The sequence below is a fragment of the Malaclemys terrapin genome, chromosome 14, assembly GCF_027887155.1.
Source record: "Malaclemys terrapin pileata isolate rMalTer1 chromosome 14, rMalTer1.hap1, whole genome shotgun sequence".
Taxonomy (NCBI): Eukaryota; Metazoa; Chordata; order Testudines; family Emydidae; genus Malaclemys; species Malaclemys terrapin.
In genome coordinates, this window is record NC_071518.1 from 20128708 (window position 1) to 20151675 (window position 22968).

The 22968-nt window shown below is 41.4% G+C and overlaps 1 protein-coding gene across 1 annotated transcript in view; it reads right to left on the reverse strand.

The window, feature by feature from the left end:
- LRP3 (LDL receptor related protein 3) overlaps positions 1 to 22968 on the reverse strand; it is a 36470-nt gene that overhangs the window by 13050 nt on the left and 452 nt on the right. The window contains exons 2-3 of the mRNA XM_054049099.1: positions 17235 to 17282; positions 4012 to 4150 (exon numbers count right to left, since the gene is read on the reverse strand). Coding sequence (XP_053905074.1) covers positions 4012 to 4150; positions 17235 to 17282 — 187 coding nt within the window. The remainder of the gene's footprint in view (positions 1 to 4011; positions 4151 to 17234; positions 17283 to 22968) is intronic.

The following is a 22968-nucleotide window of genomic DNA, read 5'->3' on the forward strand; positions in this document are numbered from 1 at the left end:
TTATACCGTCCTGTGCTGCACAGAGAACTGTACAGCGTAAGCTTATGACATTCATCCCCTTCCTCAATGTGGAGAGAGATATGCAACAGCTTTTTGCTTCCCAGTTATGAACGCCACACACTGGGTTTTAGAAAAACAAAAACAAGTTTATTAACTACAAAAGATGGATTTTAAGGGATAGCAAACAGATCAAAGCAGATTACCCAGCAAAAAAACAAAAATACAATCTAAGCTTAAGATACTAAAGAAACTGGTTACAAGTAGTAATTCCTCATCCTAACTGTTGTTTTAGGCAGATTGCAGAGATTCTTGAAGGCCAGCTGCTCTTGCCTGCAGCTTAAAAAGCAAATGTATTTTCTGACTGTTGAACCTGTCTCTGCTGAGTCTGAAAAATAAACTATGGAAGGGAAAAGAGAAAGCATGAAAAGGTAAGCAGCTGAGGAAAATCAATACAAACATATGAGAGGAAAATATTAAAACAAAGTGTTCAGAGGGAATGCCCTTGGGAGACAATGTCTTTCATCCACATGTAGAACAGGGCACTGTTTTATTGGAAGTTGCTGGTTTAGAATAAACTGGTCCAGATTGCAATGATTTTGTTTACCATAACTACTGGCAATTGTAATTTCATCCCTTAGAGATTCTTGGTGTATCCCAGGGGTCAGCAACATTTGGCAAGCGGCTCGCCAGGGTAAGCATCCTAGCGGGCGGGGCCAGTTTATTTACCTGCTGGCAGGTTCGGCCGATCGGGGCCCCCACTGGCCGTGGTTCACCGTCCCAGGCCAATGGGGGCGGCGGGAAGCGGCGCGGGTGAGGGATGAGCTGGCCGCAGCTTTCCACCGCCCCCACTGGCCCGGGACGGTGAACCGCGGCCAGTAGGGGCCGCAATCAGCCGAACCTGCCACGTCAGCAGGTAAATAAACTGGCCCAGCCTGCTACGGTGCTTATCCTGGCAAGCTGCGTGCCGAACGTTGTCGACCCCTGGTGTATCCCAACTATCCTATGTTGTAATGCTGCTCTCTTGCTGGCAGTGAGAACAGAAGATAAAAGGAAATACAGCTGGTTTAATACAACACACAGGATTTTTTTTCTTTCTAAAATCCAAAAAATTATCGAATCAAGAAAAGTGACAACGTCAGTTTGCCTCTTCCATACCTTTTTATGAGACTATTAGGGAAGGAGCATGTCTGGTGGTTAAAGCAACAAAATCTGAACACCTGGATTCTATTCTCTACTTTGCTATGGCCATGCTATGTGACTCTGAGCAAGTCACTTACCTTGCCTATTTCTCAGTCTCCTCATATGTACAATGGGTATAATACTGTAAGCCTTCTAGCGGTGTTGTATGCATTAATAGTTGTAAAGTGCTTAGAGATCTTCAAATGAAATGTGCATAGGATGCAAAGTAATATTGGTATGAGTCACTCTAAGTCAGAAGAGCAGCTATTTAAACAAAACATCTTAACCCATCTGTCACCAGTGAACCAAACTGTTCCCTTGGACATACACACAAGGCTCCCATTGTCCTCAACGAAACTTGTGCATGTGAATCTTAGGGCAGACGTTGGCCCTGTGTGTTTAAATCCCATCTGATTACTCTAGTGACAAAAACCAAACACTGCTAGCTCTTTACATAAAAACAATAACTCAAAACCATGTAGCTGTGCACATATCTGACTTATGGAAACATATTACTACCATTTCCATAGTCATCCTTCCCCTGTTACTTCAAATTCTTTGTTACTGATTATGGGGGCCCCAAATCAGCCTGTAAGCTGCTAGGGGAGGGCTACCACAATACAAACAACAACAGTATTTTCATTAAATAATGCTTAGGTGGACTGCAACAGAGTTGTGAATGGTTACATCAGGGCTGAATTTGGCCAAGTATTTTTTTAATGAACACTTCCATATAAACCTACCTTAGACTCTTCTGCCATCTGTACACCTAAAGCAAAGTTCTATATTTCATTAGTGCATTTCCTCCTACTTTCCAACAGTCTCTGTTTACAAGCTCAGTCTCCTCGTCCAGTATATTTTAATGGAGTTTGAAAGTATGTACCTACTTGTGGATCTCAAATGCTGGCAGGTATTCATTCATTTGCTTGTTTATTATAATTAGTTCCTATTTCAAACAATGGAAGAAGGAACCCTCCTATTATTCCATCTGCGGCAGATTTCTTTTTAATTGTAGAGTATCTGCAGTTGAAGAGGTTTGCAGTCCTTTTAGGCAGCTGAGCTTACAACTCAGCAGATGGTGTCAAACACAGGAGTGTTAAAAACAAAAAAATGGCTTTTTAAGAAAAATAAACAGTTCTTGGTCTGAAGAGACTACTGTGATTAGCACAGAAAACTAAGTATTTTCACAGTATGTGAACATTAGAGTTCAAAGTATCCTTTTTTGTGTGTGTGTGTGCGCGCGTGCTTGTGCTTCTTTTATTAAGAGTGCTTTCCCAGAAAGGTCTGAAATTATGTCATCAATGCTAACTCTAATGGTAATTGCTTATTTTCGGAAGTGCTACTTGCTTTGCTGAATGTTAATTTAATGGAGTAGTGATGACATGTTGAACCATCAGTTACATACTGTATGACTTTGTGACATAATTACAGAAAAGGCCCCTTTTCTTTGTTTTGTTGTGAAAATCTTAAACATCTCCGTGAGCCTAATTTTCAAATGGGCTTTAGAAAATGAAGCTATACAATTGGTGATCGTGCCTGCATTCATATCACTTATTGCATAATAATCACTTTTTGCACTAATGTGCATTTCTGTACGCAAATGGGAGGTGGGAAAGCATGGAAATAGGTTGCTGGCAAATTCTGTGGGACTATTTTAAAAGACTTGTTTGAAAAACTGGCCTTCTGTTTTTATACCCAGTGCTTAAAGTATGTGTCTGTATTTATAACATGGGGGGTGGGGGGACTTGGAGCGCTTGCAAGGGGTTGCAGACCAGGCAAAAAATAAATATATAAATAAAAATAAAATGGAGCCGAGCAACTCACTTTAAACACTGACTTACCAAAGCTGTTGCTCCCAGATTATGATTGACCCCTCTGATTTCTTTCAGAGCACGTTAAGCACTATTTATGCTTTAGTTACTGCTTGGTAAAGGAGTTCATTTCCCACTATCATATACTAATACCATTTAAAAAACATTATTGCTAACCATGTGAATGCTAGCCTGGCCATCTGCAAGGGGTTATTAACCAGCCCTCTGAGTAAACACGAAAATTGTGGATACCATGTTCAGTTCTGCCCCATCTGTGGATTTTTCTCCTTATGTGACTACTGAGAATGGCCTTAGATCAGACATGAGCCAGAATAACAACCTGAAATCCAAACTCTCCCAACTATGAATGTCAGATGGGAAGTAGTTTGTAGCCTAATTCCCAGATCTAAACCACCTCTCTACAGTAATCCAAAACTGGGAGCTGTCCAGTTTCGTTAAAATGGATCGTATCATAAGATTTCTGCCAACTCAAGCAGATCTCTCACAGGAAAAACTCAAGATTTTGCTGTCTTCAGACCTGAGTCCTAACATTCGTTCAACCTTAAACTCAAACCCTAGCCTAATCCAAGTCTCTCGTCCCCATTCCCATTAAAATGTAAAGAGAGGGGCAAAATGATTGTTCAGCTGATGTGACCAAACTAGTCTCCCTGTGCCTTAGCTCCCCACTTACCAAAAGAGAATCACAGTACTTCCCTACCTCACAGCAGTATTGTAAGGATAAGTGCATTAAAAAAAAATGTGAGGGACTCAGATACTACAGTAGTGGGGCTCTCTCACTACCTAAAATACCTAAATAGACTACGTGATATCTTTTAAATGAGAGGATCCTCCTGACTTGCAATTCTATTTCACCAAGCATCAACCACAAATTTCTTAGTACAAAAGCTCTATAGTTTTTACAGTTCTTTTAGACACAACTTCATATTAACATATTGCACAGGCTCTTATGCTTCATTCAGCAAAGCAATCTGTTATCTCAACAGAACACTACAAATCATACCTAATTGTTATCATATCTCCATGATCTCCTTGGATGTACCAGCTGCAGTTTATGGCTGGAGGATAGTTTAGTGGCCAGGAAGGACTATAGATGACTCCACGTCTCTCTGTGTGCTGTTCCAGTTTTCCACTGCAAGCAGCTGTCAACCAAGAAAAAAAGTCCTTTTGTTAAAGGTTTAAGCTAATCAAAAATACACATTAGCTACAATAACTTTCCTCAATTTCTAATGATTACAGATAACTTAACAGTCAATAATTGTATCCTTTTATTGCTCTCTCTCCCCTACCCTGATCTTTATCACCTGGTTTTCTGCAGACACTTCACAAAAAAGGATCAACAGCCCTGCATGAATCTGCCAAAAAGATACGATCAATAATCCTGCATGGATCTGCCAACAGGATACAATGATGCAGAAAACTGTCTTACTTACTTACCAGCTTCCCAGAGACTGGGTATGCCACTCAGCAATTGGAGGAGATCCATATTCAACATGTTCAATATCTAGAACCTTTCCTTTCAAAGGTAAGTTCCTGGAAAATTGTTTATTCTCCTAACCAAATCACAAGCCTCAAGAGTTTTAATTTTTAGACAGAGAGTTCTCAGATACAGGAAAGAAGTGAAAGAGACAAAATTAGATCTTGATTTCAAATACTCCCAAACTTTGGGAGTGTTCATAGCTGATGCTTTGGTTCAAGCACATCTCTGCTTTAAACCATCTGCTCAGACAGACCACTCATTTTCTGGGAATAATATCCGTGGAATTTTTTCTGTTCCTTGAATGGTTATGCAGGATAAAGTACTACAACTGGCTGCCTGGCTTTCTTTCTTTAAACTTACTCAGTACAGATATTGATAGTGCAGGTCTGCAGTACAAACCTATGCTTTTGTACAGTCCAGGCCTGATTTTAATGTCACTTACTGTATTCTAATTTTATACAAGTGTGATTCCACTGAAGATTCTCCTAATTTATCCTGAGTAACGGAAACTGCCAGGGGCTGAACACCTTTGAAAATGTGGCAGTTTTAGTTAGGTGCCCAAATGGAAGCCAAGCTCTTATGAAAATGTTTTAGTCATGCTTCAAGTATATGGTTTTATTTCACTCCGTTTGCACAACTGAGCTACACTGGTCCATTGCATATTCTAATTTTCATTCAATAGCACAATGTTTGGGTTCAGAACTCTGACATGGTTTGTTAATTTAACAAGGCATAGAGGTTTTTGTAAATTTCTTGAATATTTTATCCCTATATTGAAAAAGCAACAGAAGGAGACATACATAAATGAGAAAATGGGTGAGAATACCTATCTTGGGGTTAGGTTTGGTTGTTTTCTAAAGTAGGGGAGGGGAAGGCTAATTTGGTGGTTCACCCACTGCAGCAGGAATCAAGAGTCCTGGGCTCTATTCCTGAGTCTGCCTCATACTTCCTGTATGCAGTAGTGTAGCTAGAGGGGTGCAGGGGAAGCAGACGCTTCCCCTCAGCACATGTTTCAAAAGCAGCGCCTGCCAGGCCGGTGCAGGGCTCCTGCAGGCAACAGGGGGCAGCACGGCCGGGGAAGCCATGGGGAGGGGGGCGGGCGTGGCCGGAGGAGCGAAGGGGCTGGCTCCTCAGCCATCTCGCCCCACCTCAGCGTGGCCCCAACATCGCCGCGGCCGCCTCCTGCGGCGGCTCAGGGCTCAGCGGCTGAGCGCTCCCTGCCCCTGGATGCGGCAGCAACAGCATCTCCCGGCAGCAGATCACGGCCACCAGCCCCGCCACGCCGTAGGTCAGGCCCGGGCCGACAGAAGCAGGAAGCTGCCGGAGAGAGGGGGGGGGATCTGCCACCCACCAGCTGCTGCCCGCCCCACTGCTCTGCTCCCCCCAGCCCCTGGGAGAAGCAAGCAGCGCCCGCCCACCACCCCTTCCCCGCGCCTGCAGCCTCCAGCCCGGCCTCAGGGTAGGGGGGCAGCCCGCACCGCCTGGAGCTTCTCATGAGCCTCTCCCCTTCCCCGCCCCCGCCCCCGCCCCCTCCCGCGGCGGCCACCCGGCGCGGTGTCATGGCTTCCTCTGAGTCCGAGGTTGCTCAGCAGCTGGTGAGTCCAGCCCGGGGTCGCGTGAAACTTTCTTGCCTCTTCTCGCCCCCCTTCTCCGACCACATCCTAAAAACTTCCTTGGCCGGGCCGCGCCATGCCTGCCCCCTCCCCCCCTGACCGAGCCCCTCCGAGGGGGGGCACAGCATGGCCGCAGCATGGCTGGAGGAGACAAGGGGGGGTGCGGTGCAGCTGGAGGAGCCAGCCAAAGGTGGGGGGGGCGGCGCGTAGCGGCCAGAGGAGGAGCCAAGGGGGTCGTGGCCAGAGGAGGAGCCAAGGGGGGGGCGCCTTTTTTATGTTTGCTCCCCCTGCACTTAGAACCTGGCTACGCCACTGCCTGTATGACCTTGAGCAAGTCACTCCAGACTCAATCCTATCAGGGGTGTAGCACCCTTAATTCTCATGACTTCAAGAGGAGGTAAGAGTGACTGACAGCTCAAAGAACACCCTTTCATACCTGATTTTCAAATAATTAGGCACAGATGAAAGCTGAAAACACAAATGCTTTTGCAACATGGCCAACCATACATTTAAATGGCCATTTTCACATACAAATACCTATTTGCATACAGTCACAGTTAGTGTGCATGCAAATTTGGCATGCAGTTAGAAGAGATTTATGTCCTTAACTTTTAGAAAATCAAGTTCTCAATCACTCCACTTCGGTTTTCTCTTCTGTAAAAATATGTGATAATACTTACCTTCTCCAAAGGATGCTATGAGATTTAAATGGCTACGGGCCCATATTCAGCGATCTTTACCCCACAAAACTCCTGTGGAATCCTGAGTAAGGGCTACTGATGTCAATGAGAAGTTTCTGGAGAGAGGTGCAGGAGTAGGAATGATAAACATAGCCCAGTGTTTTCAAAGCACTTTCAGATACTCATATAGAGGACATTATGGGAGTGCCAATTATTAAATTAGGGACCGCAAATATGTCTAATTTGCAAATATCCAATTCAATGGCAGAGGAAAGTGAAATGTTCCAAGAACAAATGGCCAAAGTTTTTCTGATGAGAAAATATATTCAGTATAGTATGAAAGGGAAACTATGTGAAATGTAATACCTAGGGCTGGTCTACACTGCGGGGGGGAGGGGAGAATCAATCCAAGATACGCAACTTCAGCTACGTGAATAGCGTAGCTGAAGTCGAAGTATCTTGGATTGAATTACCTGGGGTCCACACGGTGTGGGATCAACGGCTGCGGCTCCCCCGTCCACTGCGCTACTGCCGCTCGCTCTGGTGGAGTTCCGGAGTCGACGGTGAGTGCGTTTGGGGATCGATATATCGCGTCTTAACGAGACGCGATATAGCGATCCCGGATAAATCGATTGCTACCCGCCAATACAGCGGGTAGTGAAGACGTACCCTTAGTCTGAACATTCTCTCTTAGCTATGAAAATATTTCTAAATCTATTCTCAAATCAAGAATAAGCATTTTATGATTTGCTCTTAGCAGAATATTTTACCTTTTGATGGGAGCCTAATTTCTCATAGCCTAGAAGTTTACAAGGAGAAAAAGGATGCAGATTTCCTTGTGCATATGTACATTCAAAACATACCATCAACATGCTGTAAATCACGGGTTAACAGGTTATTGCTGGAAATCCACCACCACAAAAAAGTTACTTTTAAATTAATACACTACAGTTTAATACGCAGTAAGCACTATGTATTGTACTTTAAGTGTAGGCCACATGAATATAAAAACCATTAGGCAGATAGCTTACCTGAGGCATAGGATATAAAAACTTTACAGTCAACTTGTAAACAGCAAACACACCAAGACATCTAGCTTACATTAATAGTTTTCAATTATACATTTTTGCAACATAAAAATTCCATAATGAATTTTATAACAAGAAAATGTTGGCTGCTCACATTTCTAAAAATAAAGCGGTCCCAAAGTGCCCTCCCAGTGAGACTGCTCTTAGGCAGAAATTGAGAAGTGGATGCAACTGTAATGAAAATAAGATCCACAGGATTTTCCCACCATAGCTCTCAAGTTCTCTCATTACACATACTGCTACAGACTGTACTTAGAATTTTAAATGTGTTCCTCCTCCACAATCATCATTGTATAAATGCATCATGGGCAGAACTAAAACCATATGGGGTGAGCCTGCAAAGATCAGATCTCCTAACTGCTGCAACTAAAACTTTATAAATATTAGGTCCTTTTGAAAAAGGCTTTTCAGCACACTGAGCAGGGAACCAAAACCACTGGTTATATATTATTGTCCTAAGGCTTCGACCAACAGCAATACAAATATTCCTATCATCCTTACACTAATTATTATAATTATCCTTACACTAATTATTACACAGTGGGTTTTGTATTAACACCTGTTGTTGACACTGTATGCATTACGACTACGGAACAATAGGATACACAGATCTTGGCCATGCAAAATTATTTCAATCCTGATTTTGAAAGAGTCACACAGACACACTGGTGACTCTGAGTGACTGATGTCACAATGCTCACCCGTTAATTAGTATTTTTAAGATCAAGTAAAAAGTGCATTTTCAAGAATATTCAGTTTTCATAATTTTAAGATGGAGCAGTATCTAGAGTGATCATACTAGAGTGACCCTGTGTAACAGATGCTTCAAACAGTTAAAACTTTTTCGAAAGTACATGCAGTGGATTTGATGCAGCCTGAGATTTTAGTTTTTCAGGTGTGCTTTTCTAGTTAATTCTGCATCACTGCTCTCAGCAACACCCTAAAAGAACTATATACAATGCTAACTAAATAACTCATTTGAAAATATACGTGGGCAGAAATGGATATAAAAGAAACAAAGCTTTGCCAATTCAGGCAATTTATCTGATAACATCCACTGGTGCTAGTTATCTTATAATGGCTTCCTTCCTCTAACAGAGCAAGAACATGCCGTCTGGGCTTTGCTGCTCTTATTGAAATTCCTAATCTAAATGGGCAACAGTTTAATATCAAAGTTATCCTTTTGTTGTTTCCTATTAAAATAAAAAATATTTGTGTGTCACAGACAGTTAGAGAACCACTGACACATTAAGGCAAACTGAAAAAGTACTATTATGTTTACCCAACTCTCATTTGACTGGCATGTGCTTTTGATGTACCTCATTTCCCATCAGTGCTCATTACCGTGTCTCCTTCCTAGTCAATTGCCTCCTCCTCTTTCTTCCCTAGCCACCATGCATTGGCTCTGCTGAGAAATAGTAGGGAGCTATTTATACATGGTGAGCTGTTCATGGTCTGCTTTCCAAGCTGCTGTTCTTTCACCTTTTATAAAGAGTGTTTTAGCTAAAATAAATGATAAATATATATTTTAAAATCTCAGTACCTTTTTACTAAAAGCCTCTGTTTGTTGGTAACAAAACAGAAAACAAGTCATCTCAGTCACATCAAATGTTTGTAAGTTTGCGTTCAGTTCAAAACTAAGTTCACGGCGCTTTCTCAGTTAGAGTGATAACCTAATAGGGTGCCATTAGGGAGTTAAGGGCAGAGAGTGGAATCAGGCAGAGCGAAAGGAAGAGTGATATCAATGAAAAGAGAAAAGGAGCTCCACAGCACAGTAGTAGAATAAGCCACCTCACCTCATATGCCACTTGTTCAGTTACATAATTATAACACCATGATTTGGAAAGGATTGTGATGTTAATACATTTAGACCCAATCACGCAGTCCATACAAAGACAAAACATCCACTGATGATAACAGATGTTTAAGTATTACATGAATGGACTAATTCAGGAACAGATTGATGGAGACACGGTGATTGTTAATGAGTATATTTGCAGGGCTTGTTACAAAGATAATTGAAGTCAAAACATAGCATCTAAAGTCTGGATACAGTATTATGGTTTTTAAAGTTTACTTTAGTGTGACAGTGTTACTATTTCTTAAGGGAAAATAAGTAAAAGCATTTTCAAATTATGAAAACATCTAAGTGAAAAGGGAAAGCTCTAAGGAGAAAGAAAGAAATTTTGGACAACTCTGTAGGTCTTATAAGTAATATTACTGGTAGCTGTTTCAAACTACTGTTCAATAGCTGTTTTTCTTCAAGCTTTTAGGTAAATTCTGAAGAGTCAGAACAGAGTTTATTAAAAGCCAAGTACAGCCTACATTTCCTGCCTTTAAGATTAGCCAACCAGAACAGTACATCACAAGAGAATGGTAAGCCATAGATAACAGTACATTATTTTCAGAAACGCTGTATTTAAAAACAAAATCAATATTTAGGACAATACTTAATCTTTTATGTTTTTATATCTTTTTAAAATACTGTATACAAATTCTTTACGCAAGTCTTGCCATGAGAGATCTGGGCTCAGAGAGCTTCTCTCAAACAGAAATGCATCTTAATAACGCCCTCTGTATGGAATATTGAATCAAATCCCTAGTGGATTCTTATTACTGATCAAATGGAATGTAAACAGACACAAGGTCTGCTGGCCAGATGAACTGCGTCACAGAGTGCTTTCCTTGGTACCAAATGTCCATGAGGAAGATTCCAGGCATAGTACCATGTGCCTATCAATTTCTCCCTTGTGTTTGTGATAGCCATTATACATAGAGGAATCAATCCACCCACGTTCTCAGAAATAAGACACAAACCCTGGGTCAGCAAAAGCAACTGAACCAGAAGAGAGATTCAACAAAATGGGAAGGCAGGAGTGTTTGCAAAACTGACTTACATTGCGGGTTCAGCCATGGAAGGGCAGTTTTAACATAAAACTGGCAGAGAATGAATCCTCAAATGCTCTGTGAACCTGGCCATGCCCCTCCCTTGTTATGACCCTTCCTCACCATGAGCATAAATTTTAGAGTTGCACTGGCCTCCTCTCCCCTCCCTACAAAACCCAGGCACAGAAGAAGTTGCATGTGACTTACTCCACTACAATGCCCCTCTAGATTCACTTTCCACCATTCCTGTTGCACTGCCAGAAGACAGAGTAACCCAAGGCAGAACCAAGCCCAGAAACTTTAAGAGCTACAGTATCTCAACATTCTTCCTGAAACAAAACCCATCTACCTCTGCCAACTTCTAACCAGAAACACCATTTTTAAAATGGCAATGCCAAGACCTCTTGAATTAAACTAAATCAACAAGAAGCAGTACAATTCTGAACAGAGTAATCTGTGACCTCACATACAATACAGAGTAATGAATACAGGGCAAAAGCTAAAGAATCATTCAGACAGAATATTAACTAGAGTTCAATTTTGTTCCAAAAATATTTAAAAATAGTTTTGCAAACCACCCACATTTCCGCTGGTGTGTAAACTAATCCACAAGATCAACTCCCATTGCAACTGCACTCCCAAGCCCCAGTTCTGTTTTGAAAGCAACAGATTGTGCAATAACTAGCTGACCACGTTATCTTATGGTTACTTCATCCTCCCTCCTTCTCTTTTCCTCCTACTGTTTGTCACACTCACTTATTAGGTCTTATTTAAATTTTGATTATAAGGTCTTTGAGCTGGGACTATGCGTATCTATGTTTTTGAATAGTGTCTCCCACAATGGGGCCCTGACCCTTATTAGGACTCAGAGTTACTCATAATAATACAGGAGTACTTGTGGCACCTTAGAGACTAACAAATTTATTAGAGCATAAGCTTTCCTGGACTACAGCCCATTTCTTCGGACGCATATCAAACTAACACGGCTGCTACTCTGAAACCTGTCATAATAATACATATAAGTAATAATATTGCTATTGACTAGAAAATTATACTAATAATGAGAACTTCTTATTTGCATCTCAAGCATAAAACAACAAAGCTGAAAATACCTAACTGGACTCTGTGGCTCGTGACTAAACTTCTGAACACAAGTGGCCTCATAATTTTTCTCAGGCCCAGTAATATCTAAATACTTAGCACTTACATCACCTGTTAAATCTCCAATGAGCTGAATAAGTCTGAAAGTCATGGGGGAGAGAGAGTTTATAACTGTGACAAGCTAACAAATTTATTAGAGCATAAGCTTTCGTGGGCTACAGCCCACTTCTTCGGATGCTCTAATAAATTTGTTAGTCTCTAAAGTGCCACAAGTACTCCTGTTCTTTTTGTGGATACAGACTAACACGGCTGTTACTCTGAAACCTGTGACAAGCTAGTCCCTATCCCTCAGGAGAACGGGACCGAGGTTCATATAGAAGCCTGGGCAGCTTGAGCTCTGAGGCTGCTAGCTCCTTCAGGATGAGACTGTCTTTCTATGGAGTGCTGTTATGACCTGCCCAGCTGTGCTGCATCTTCACAGTTGCAGTTTCCATTTTGGTTCCACACAGTGACCAAGAGGCTCTCTACCCTCAAAGCACCTCATGATCAGAATGCGGGGAAAATGTTTCACCCACATAAACTCCTATTCTCTTTGGTCTCAGTTAGGTTGCTCCAGTCATATTCACTTCCCATTAAGCCTCCCTGTTCCCAAAGAGATTCAGGCAATTGCTCAGGAGGCCAGGAGAAAGTATCATAAATCTGGAGTCTTCCATGGAAATTAAGAGACATGGATCTAGTTCAAGAAGTCTGAAGGCACAAGTGAAACATTCAAGTATACAGCTGCCCAGATTCCTGACCAAACAGGCAAGGTACACAGGATTTAACTTATCAACTAGCTGTGATGCTGGTCAGACATATCCATCTTGCACAAAATGGCAGGAATAAAAGGGCAGAATTAAGATTGCTTAGCGGTCCCCCACTTAGCATTTCTATATCTTCCTGTATTGGAGTAAGGACAGAGAGTGTATGTAAACACTAGGGCTGTCAAGTGATTAAAAAAATTAATTGCAATTAATCGCATGATTAAAAAAAGTAATTGCGCTTAATCACATGATTAATCACAATGTTAAACAATAATAGAATAACATTTATATAACTATTTTTGGATGTTTTCTACATTTTCAAATATATTGATTTCAATTACGACACAGAATACAAAGTGTACAGTGCTCACTTTATATTTATTTTTATTATAAATATTTGCACTGTAAAAATAAAAGAAATAGTATTTTTCAGGTTTCAGAGTGGTAGCCGTGTTAGTCTGTATCAGCAAAAACAACAAGGAGTCCTTGTGGCACCTTAGAGACTAACAAATTTATTTGGACATAAACGTTTGTGGGCTAGAACCCACTTCATCAGATGTATGAAGTAAAAGATACAGGAGCAGATATAAATACATGAAAAGATGGGAGTTGCCTTACCAAGTGTGAGGTCAGTCTAACAAGACAATTCAATTAACAGCAAGATACCAAGGGAGGAAAAATAACTTTTGTAGTGGTAATGAGAGTGGCCCATTTCAAACAGTTGACAAGAAGGTGTGAGTAACAGTAGGGGGAAATTAGGTTTAGGTTTTGTAATAACCTAACCACTCCCAGTCTTTATTCAGGCCTAATTTGATGGTGTCCAGTCTGCAAATTAATTCCAGTTCTGCAGTTTCACATTGGAGTCTGTTTTTGAAGTTTTTTTCTTGAAGAATTGCCGCTTTTAGGTCTGTTATTGAGTGACCAGGGAGACTGAAGTGTTCTCCTACTTGTTTTTGAATGTTATAATTCCTGATGTCAGATTTCAACAATTTCCACTCCACCATCAACCTCAGCCTGGATCAGTCCACACAAGAGGTCCACTTCCTAGACATTACAGTGCTTATAAGCGATGGTCACATAAACACCACCCTATACCAGAAACCTACTGACCGCTATACTTACCTACATGCCTCCGGCTTTCATCCAGACTACATCACACAATCCATTGTCTACAGCCAAGCTCTAAGATACAACTGCATTTGCTCCTATCCCTGAGACAGAGACAAACACCTACAGGATCTCTATCAAGCTTTCTTAAAACTACAATACCCACCTGGTGAACTGAAGAAACAGATTGACAGAGACAGAAGGGTACCCAGAAGTCACCTACTACAAGACAGGCCCAACAAAGAAAGTAACAGAACGCCACTAGCTGTCACCCATAGCCCCACAACTAAAACCTCTCCAGTGCATCATCAAGGATCTACAACCTATCCTGAAGGATGATCCCTCACTCTCACAGACCTTGGGAGACAGGCCAGTCCTCGCTTACAGACAGCCTCCCAATCTGAAGCAAATACTCACCAGCAACTATACACCACACAACAAAAACACCAACCCAGGAACCAAACGCTGCAACAAACCCCGGTTCCAACTCTGTCCACATATCTATTCAAAGGACACCATCACAGGACCTAACCACATCAGCCACACCATCAGGGGCTCGTTCACCTGCACATCTACCAATATGATATATGCCATCATATGCCAGCAATGCCCCTCTGCCATGTACCTTGGTCAAACCGGACAGTCTCTATGCAAAAGAATAAATGGACACAAATCTGACATCAGGAATTAGAACATTAAAAAAAAAACAGTTGGAGAACACTTCAATCTCCCTGGTCACTCAATAACAGACCTAAAAGTGGCAATTCTTCAACAAAAAAATTCAAAAACAGACTCCAATGTGAAACTGCAGAACTGGAATTAATTTGCAAACTGGAGACCATCAAATTAGGCTTGACTAAAGACTGGGATTGGCTGGGTCATTACAAAACCTAAACCTAATTTCCCCCTACTGTTACTCACACCTTCTTGTCAACTGTTTGAAATGGGCCACTCTCATAACCACTACAAAAATTATTTTTCCTCCCTTGGTAGCCTGCTGTTAATTGAATTGTCTCATTAGACTGACCTCACACTTGGTAAGGCAACTCCCATATTTTCATGTATTTATACCTGCTCTGGTATTTTCCACTCCATGCATCTGATGAAGTGGGTTCTAGCCCACGAAAACTTATGTCCAAATAAATTTGTTAGTCTCTAAGGTGCCACAAGGACTCCTCATAGTATTTTTCAATTCACTTAATACAAGTACTGTAGTGCACTCTCTTTATGATGAAAGTTGAACTTACAAATGTAGAGTTATGTACAAAAATAACTGCACTCGAAAATAAAACAATGTAAAACTTTAGAGCCTACAAGTCCAATCAGTCCTACTTCTTGTTCAGTCAATCACTCAGACAAAAGTTTGTTTACATGTGCAGGAGACAACGCTGCCTGCTATTTTTTCCACAATGTCAACTGAAAGTGAGAACAGGCATTCGCATGGCACTATTGTAGCCAGCATTACAAGATATTCACATGCCAGATGCGCTAAAAATTCATATGTCCCTTTATGCTTCAACCACCATTCCGGAGGACATGCGTCCATGCTGATGATGGGTTCTGCTCAATAACAATCCAAAGCAGTGCAGACCAATGCATATTTACTTTCATCATCTGAGTCAGATATCACCAGCAGAAGGCTGATTTTCTTTTTTCATGGTTCAGGTTCTGTAGTTTCTGCATTGGAGTGTTCCTCTTTTAAGACTTCTGAAAGCATGCTCCACACCTCATCCCTCTCAGATTTTGGAAGGCACTTTAGATTCTTAAACCTTGGGTTGAGTGCTGTAGCTATCTTTAGAAATGTCACATTGGTACCTTCTTTGCATTTTGTCAAATCTGCAGAGAAAAGGTTCTTAAAACGAACATGCTTGGTCATTATTTGAGACTGCTATAAAATGAAATATATGGCAGAATGTGGATAAAACACAGAGCAAGAGACATACAATTCTTCCCCAAGGAATTGAGTCACAAATGTAATTAATACATTATTTTTTTAACGAGCGTCATCAGAATGGAAGCATGTCCTCTGGAATGGGGGCCAAAACATGAAGAGGCATATCTGGCACGTAAATACCTTGCAATGCCGGTTACAAAAGTGCCATGCGAATGTCTGTTTTCACTTTCAGGTGACATTGTAAATAAGAAGTGGGCAGCATTATCTCCTATAAATGTTTTACATTGTTTTGTTTTTGATTGCAGTTATGTAACAAAAAAAATCTACATTTGTAAGTTGCGCTTTCACAATAAAGAGATTGCACTACAGTACTTGTATGAGGTGAATTGAAAAATACTATTTCTTTTATCTTTTTTACACTGCAAATATTTGTAATAAAATAATATAAACTGAGCACTGTACACTTGTATTGTGTTGTAATTGCAATCAATATGTTTGAAAATGTATAAAAACATCCAAAATATTTAATAAATTTTCAATTGGTATTCTATTGTTTAACAGTACGATTAAAACTGCAATTAATTGTGATTCATTTTTTTAATCGCGATTAATATTTTTTAGTTAATCTCATGAGTTAACTGCGATTAATCGACAGCCCTAATACACACACACCTGAATTTCATGGCTTCCCATTTTCTACAAAAACGTGACACTGTTCAATGCAGTTAGGTTGACTAGATAGCAAGTGTGAAAAATCGGGACGGGGGTGGGGTGTAATAGGAGTCCATATTAAAAAAAGCCCCAAATATCGGGACATTACCTATAAAATCGGGACATCTGGTCACCCTAAATGCAGTGTTGTTGTAACTGTGTTGGTCCCAGGATAGGAGAGAGACAAGGAGGGTGAGGTAATGTCTTTCACGACCAACTTCTCTTGGTGTATCAGTGTTCAGGCTACATACAAGATGGGATACTGGAATGTCCAACCTTATATTTAGCTTGAACACTCTGGTTACCTTCGCCAGCAGGGCCAGCTCCAGGCACCACCTTAACAAGCAGGTGCTTGGGGCGGCCAAGGGAGAGGGGCGGCACCTGCGGGGGCGGCAGGTCCCTCTAGGAGTGAGGAGATCGTGGCTTTTTTTTTTTTTTTTGCTTGGGGCGGCAGAAATGCTGGAGCTGGCCCTGTTCCCCAGACCTGAAGAAGAGCTCTGTGGAACTCAAAAGTTTGTCCCTTCCACCAATAGAAGCTGGTCCAATAAAATATAGTATCTCAATCTTTTGTCTTGTTTAAGAATTTTTTCCCCTGAAAATATTGATGTGTATTTGCGAACATAACCTCAGGCTAAATGTTTTGTCTAGGACAGCAATATTGATTTTGGTGAAATATTACACTCATATAGAGATTTAAAATTTAAAAACAGAGGAACTTTCTAAAAATCCATTATTAAACTTCTTCTCTGATAAAGTCATCCGGTTTCAGCAACAGCTTTATGTGCGGGGGGGAAATGGCAGCATCATCATCAAAATAAGAAGAAATTCAAATGCTTGGAGGAAATAAGATAAATATGTCTTACCTAATGAGGTAACAGCACTTTCTATTTTCCCAGTTAAGAAGAGATTCACTGCGTAAGATACAAAAAAACAGTATTCATTACAGAGTCCATTGGCTTGAGGTGGCAGTTAATAATCTACTCTTTCTAAGCATTTGCAGTGATACTGCATTCATATGTGCTGCATTCTTCAAACAAGAACTTTGCTTATCCATGGTGAGAGTTCACATAATCTGCTATTCTTCTGCTATCCAGAAAATAGAATGTTAGTTGAATGTCTGTCAACTATGCTATGAAGAGAATCAATTGCCAATCTACTTTAAGTTACTGTTATTGGTAACTGGTTATTTATTGGGGAGGAGGAAGCGCAATTACACTAAAACATGTATGCTAACAGTTGGTCACTTCACTGGTTTCAATGTTGGAAATTAATTATTATGATTATTATTTTTAAGTTTGGCCCCACTATGTAAAGTAAAGTTTATTCCTTATCAATAAATGTCACTCTGCAGAAGAAGCTGCAAAAGCCAACGCACCCAGTTTGACTTATTCAATGCCATTAAACGGAGGGTTTTGTGGGTTTTTTTTAAAGAGATGAGTGCTAATCATGAGGGATATGGAGCTACCTGCCACCTCTCATTGCAAATTACTCCCCAAGCAATCTTCATTTTCCAAAGTCTCACTTCATGAGGAAATGTTTCAGAATACAGCATCAGAAAGAGTGATTCACTAGAACAGTCGTTACCAGAAGATCTCCCACAATGTAGCAAGGGATACAGCAACAGAATGACATGGAAGTAAATGAGGAACCTGCCTCATGAATAAGCGGGTTTCACTAGTCCTGATTACCCTTTTGGACAGTTTTCTATAATCCATGTACAGTGCCCAGATATTATGGCGACAAGTGCATTAGAAATACTGAAAAATAATTTAGATATGATCAGAAACAAAAGTGTAAAAACAACACCAAGAAGAGCAGGCCTGATTCCCTTCTCCTCTGACAGTCACTTGGGATGCTGCACCTAATTATTATTATTTGTACTGCAGCAGCACCTAGGGATCCTAGCCCTGGAGCAGGGCCACACTGTGCTAGGTGCTATACAAATACAGAATAAAAAGATGGTCCTTGCTCAGAAGAGCTTACAATAGAATTAAAACTAGCATAACAGAAATATTAAGTACCTATCATAGGGGACTGGAAAATCCAGAGACTGGGATATGCCGCTAAGGATATGTCTACACTGCATATAAAAACTTGCGGTTTGCCAGTGTCAGCTGACTCGGGCTACAGGACTGTTTCACTGGAGCTTAGACTTCCGGGCTGGGGCTGCAGCCCAATCCGAGAAGTCTACATTCCAATGAAACAGCCCCACAGCTCAACCCCCAATAAGCCCAAGTCAGTTGGTTTGGGCCAGCTGCAGATGTCTAACTGCACTCTAGACATACCCTTAGTTGTCAGTTCAAATCCAGTTCTGGTCACCACTGAAACTTATTCCAGTATAATAGTAGTTCAGTGCCCTGTGTCAAACAGTAGGGATTTTTGTGGACAGGAATCCACACTAAAAGACCACCGCAGTTGGCACTAATTGGAACACGTTTCTTCCTTGCAATCAAAAGTGCAAAAACTAAATAGACCTTCACTGACCTCAGCTGATCATTCACCACCTCAAGGGAGAGATCCCTAACAACTGAAGATAGCAAGTGGCCCTAACAGACTACTAATCACACAAAACTGTAATTGTTGAATTGGTGATATTATGAGGAGAAGGTTGGTGGTAGAGGGAGTGAAGAACTGAAGCAATAACATGATCTTCTGTAATTTCTAAATGGCTAAAAAGGATTGCATCTTGTAATAAAATACGTGGGCAGGAGGGCAACTGAGTAACGATGTTTGTGTATTCTGTGTTAGAAATAGAGCTGCAGATTTGTATTAATAAGCGTTATTAACCCTATCTTCAAACTACTTTAATAGCATCAATTTTATTATGTAATTGACACACAGTAACTATGTAATGCAGTGTAATTAATTCATTAGTTTCACAGTGTTAGCTTACTCTTGATATGTTGGTAAGTATATCTTAGGGCAATACTCTAATACTGTATTAAAGCTCACTGATGCTCAGCTCCAATACGCCACTCGGTCTGGCTCTTCCCAGCTAGCTCTCGCTCAGACATATTCCTATCTAATCAGATCTGCCAGCGCCATCCACTGATCAGTTCTTCTCCCCACATCACACAACCTTGTTCAGATTTCCCTGGTCTTCCTAGGTCAGAGTAGCTCCCTGCTTTTCATGAAATGTGCTCCCTCTCCTAGACATGTTTTCATAAGGGAGCTAGTCTACAAAGCACAGAGAAACTGATAGGCTGGGTTGGGAAAAGAGCAGAGACTTAGTGGCAAGTTGAAGATACGCTGCAACTGAGTGGGCGGTGACTGACTCAATGCCAATTTCAGGAAAAAGCTGACAGACTGAGAGACTTAATTCAGACTACTTAGTGACAGAACAGTAAGTTACTGTACAGAAATCCTGACCCTACCTAACGTTCCAGATGCTGATAACAGAGCACTGGCACATAAGCATGTCTGTTACTGGGATATAGACCTAGATTCTCAAAGGTATTAAGGCTTCTAATTTCCACTGAAATCAATGGAAGGTAGGAACCTAAGTACCTTTGAGGTCTGGGCCTATGCCCTTTGAGATCATACCCTTTTAAGACTAGGTGTTTCTGGGAGTTGTAATCTGCAGATAGTGCACACGATGGAGATGGTTCAGCTGACTCAGTATCATGTGACTGCCTGCTAGAGACACTATAAAATGCTCCTAGGTTGGTCTTCAAAGATGGGGATTAAGATAAATTTTTGAAGGAAGGCCCTTGGATAGGACCTAGCAGAAGGCCTAGGTCTCTAGCAAAGGCTACCCAAAAAGAAGGGTGTGTCCTCTACTTTCCCAGCTTGCTGAAAACTAGAAAGGATCTGGTGGCTGAGACCAAGAGTTCTGAGTGCTTGTCTTTCATTTCAAATTAAGTCAGCATTGTAAATAGGGCCTTGGACTGAACTTTAGTTTGAGTTTTATTTTACCTTCCCCAGATGGAGAATCAGTCCATGGCTTCCCATGTCCTTTTCCTTCTCACTGACAGGACTATAGCAAGTCAAACTGCCTTCTGTTAGGTCCTAGCTGTGCAAGCTCCCACAAATGTTAGAGTCCCAGAAGAAAACACACATCTGTACTGGCCCTTAGGTCTCCCCACAACACTGGAATCCTTAAAGGTATGGGTATAGAAGACAAACCGCAATGAAAATAGCACATAGAAAGCTCAGTGGAATCATGGGATGAAACAGGAGAGCTGGGAAAAACAAGGAGTCACCGTTTTCCTAGTCCACAGTAAGTGGATTGTACTGCATTCAGTAAGTTTATTGTATAGTCCATTTTCGTGCTTTAGAGCTTAGTCTTGTGAGGTGCTGAACATCTGTGACTTTCACTGAGCTCTGCCTTTCATGATGAGGCCTTTGGGTTGGAAAATAGCTCTCGTCAACTTCTGCTTTGACATCAATAAACTTTGTACCTCTGGTCCAAAACCAAAAATACCTTCTACAGAAGTCAATTATCATTTAACTTAAAGTTAATCCATAAGTGGTAACCATGGGTATATGTCTACATAGCAGCTGGGAGGTGCGATTCCCAGCTGGAGTGGACATTCATTTGGCAGCTCTGCTCCAGCTACTGCACTAAAAATAGCAGTGTGGCCAGGGCAGTATGGACGGCAGCTCAAACTAGATGCCTAAGTACATAATTAGTATTATTTACTATTAAGGATTCTTGGAAGTCAATATTAGTTTATTATATTAGCAAAGAAGGTCCTTTTCAAAGTACTTTTAATTTTGATAGCCACCATAGTTCAAATATCTGCCAAGATATCTAGGTATCATAACAGTTCAGAATGTGGGGTCAGTTACCTGGGCATGGGCAGGCAGCCCTATGGCGTTCTGGGCATTGACGAACACAGTGGCACCTTGACTGGTTTCAGAGTAGCAGCCGTGTTATTCCGCAAAAAGAACAGGAGTACTTGTGGCACCTTAGAGACTAACAAATTTATCTGAGCATAAGCTTTCGTGGGCTACAGCTCACTTCTTCTGATGCATCTTGGGCACTGGCAGCCAACTATGCACAAAAGCATCTGAAACAAGTAACAATATGTACTTTGCATCTGAATTCCCATAAATTAAAACTTGCTGTGAAGTAGAGATTAGAGCAGTTGCTCCAGGCAGGAGGGAGGGAGAGGTAACAGAAGATGATTGGGGAATAAGTGAAACTGGATTTTTCATCCTACCACTATTAAATTATCAACCAGATGAGAACTCTGGCCAAGTGGTGGCTGGGCAAGAACGTCTGAGAGGCCTATAACTGTTGCAGAATAAGTGCTACCTTCAATGTGTATCACAAGATTTAGACTAGGGTATGGACAATGAAAAAGGGGGAAATTATCCAAATATGGGTAAACTGTCTAAGTATTATGTAAGGTTACAATCATGGTTTCAAAGTCAAGGGGAATTGCAGTTAAAACCCTACTCAAATTTTATATAGATTTTATATTTATCTATCTTGACAAGCTCCAACATGTGTGCCCTTATACACCAAGTTTCAGTGTAGTGTAAGTTATTTTACAGAGATGTTATAAACCACTGGGAAGAAATAGTTAAAACAGAAACTGTAATAGATCCACAGATTTTTGCACTGTGTATCCTAAACTATAATTTATTATGAGCTTTTTCCTTTAAGCCATCAAATAAGATGTATTTTGTTACAAAGTTTGCACATGTACAGGTATGTTGAAATAAATAACACCTAATACTGGTTATAAAAAATGTTGTGTATTTATGTGGTAGCAGCAGAATTGGTAACATTTGTAGGAATATTCTATTTTTCCTGGGGGTGGCATTTTTGTGAAACATAGAACACACACAATAAGAAACGCTGTTAAGGGAAACCATGCTGACTTATTTGTAAACCATAAACAATCCCCAAACGCCCACCTTGCTTACACAGTTACTATGCTGCTAACTTCCAATAAACAACCTCTAGCTACTGCAAGACTGAAAACAGTTTACAGAACTCTATGCAGAAACAGAGAACACAACTGAGAACAAATGCAGCCACACAAGTCACTCTCCTAGGCATACCTGGCCCAAACTCTAGGAGACATTGTCATTCCCCACACCAGGCAGAGCTGATCCCATTTCAGTCTGCAGTCTCCTTGCACAAGCAAAGTACATATGCTTGCGCTGTCACTGTACCCAGTGTGTCCAGCAGCTGTATATTTTGTGACCAGCTTGTCTGTCTGTCCCTGCCAAAGGTATTCATCCATGTCTGCCCATGCCCAGGGAGCATGCATGGCCGGCTATGTGTCCACCTGTGTCTGCATGTCTATCTGTGCCCTGTGAGCCCAGAGGTTGCCAGTGTGCTCCCATGCACAAGTTGTGGGCATAGCTTTCTGCCAGTGCCCCAGCTGCCTCCGTGTTCGTCAATGCCCAGAACGCCCATAGGGCTCCCTGCCAGTGCACAGGGTGCCTATCTGTGCCCAGGGTTTCCATAGGGCTACCTGCCAGTAACCAAAGTGCCCAAATGCCCATCTGTGGCCAGGGTGCCCATGTGCCCACGGTGCCCATGTGCCCACGGTACCCGTCCGTGTCCAGGATGCCCAAGGTGCTCGAATGTGCCCAGAGTGCCCATCCGTGGCCAGGGTGCCCATGTGCCCATCGTGT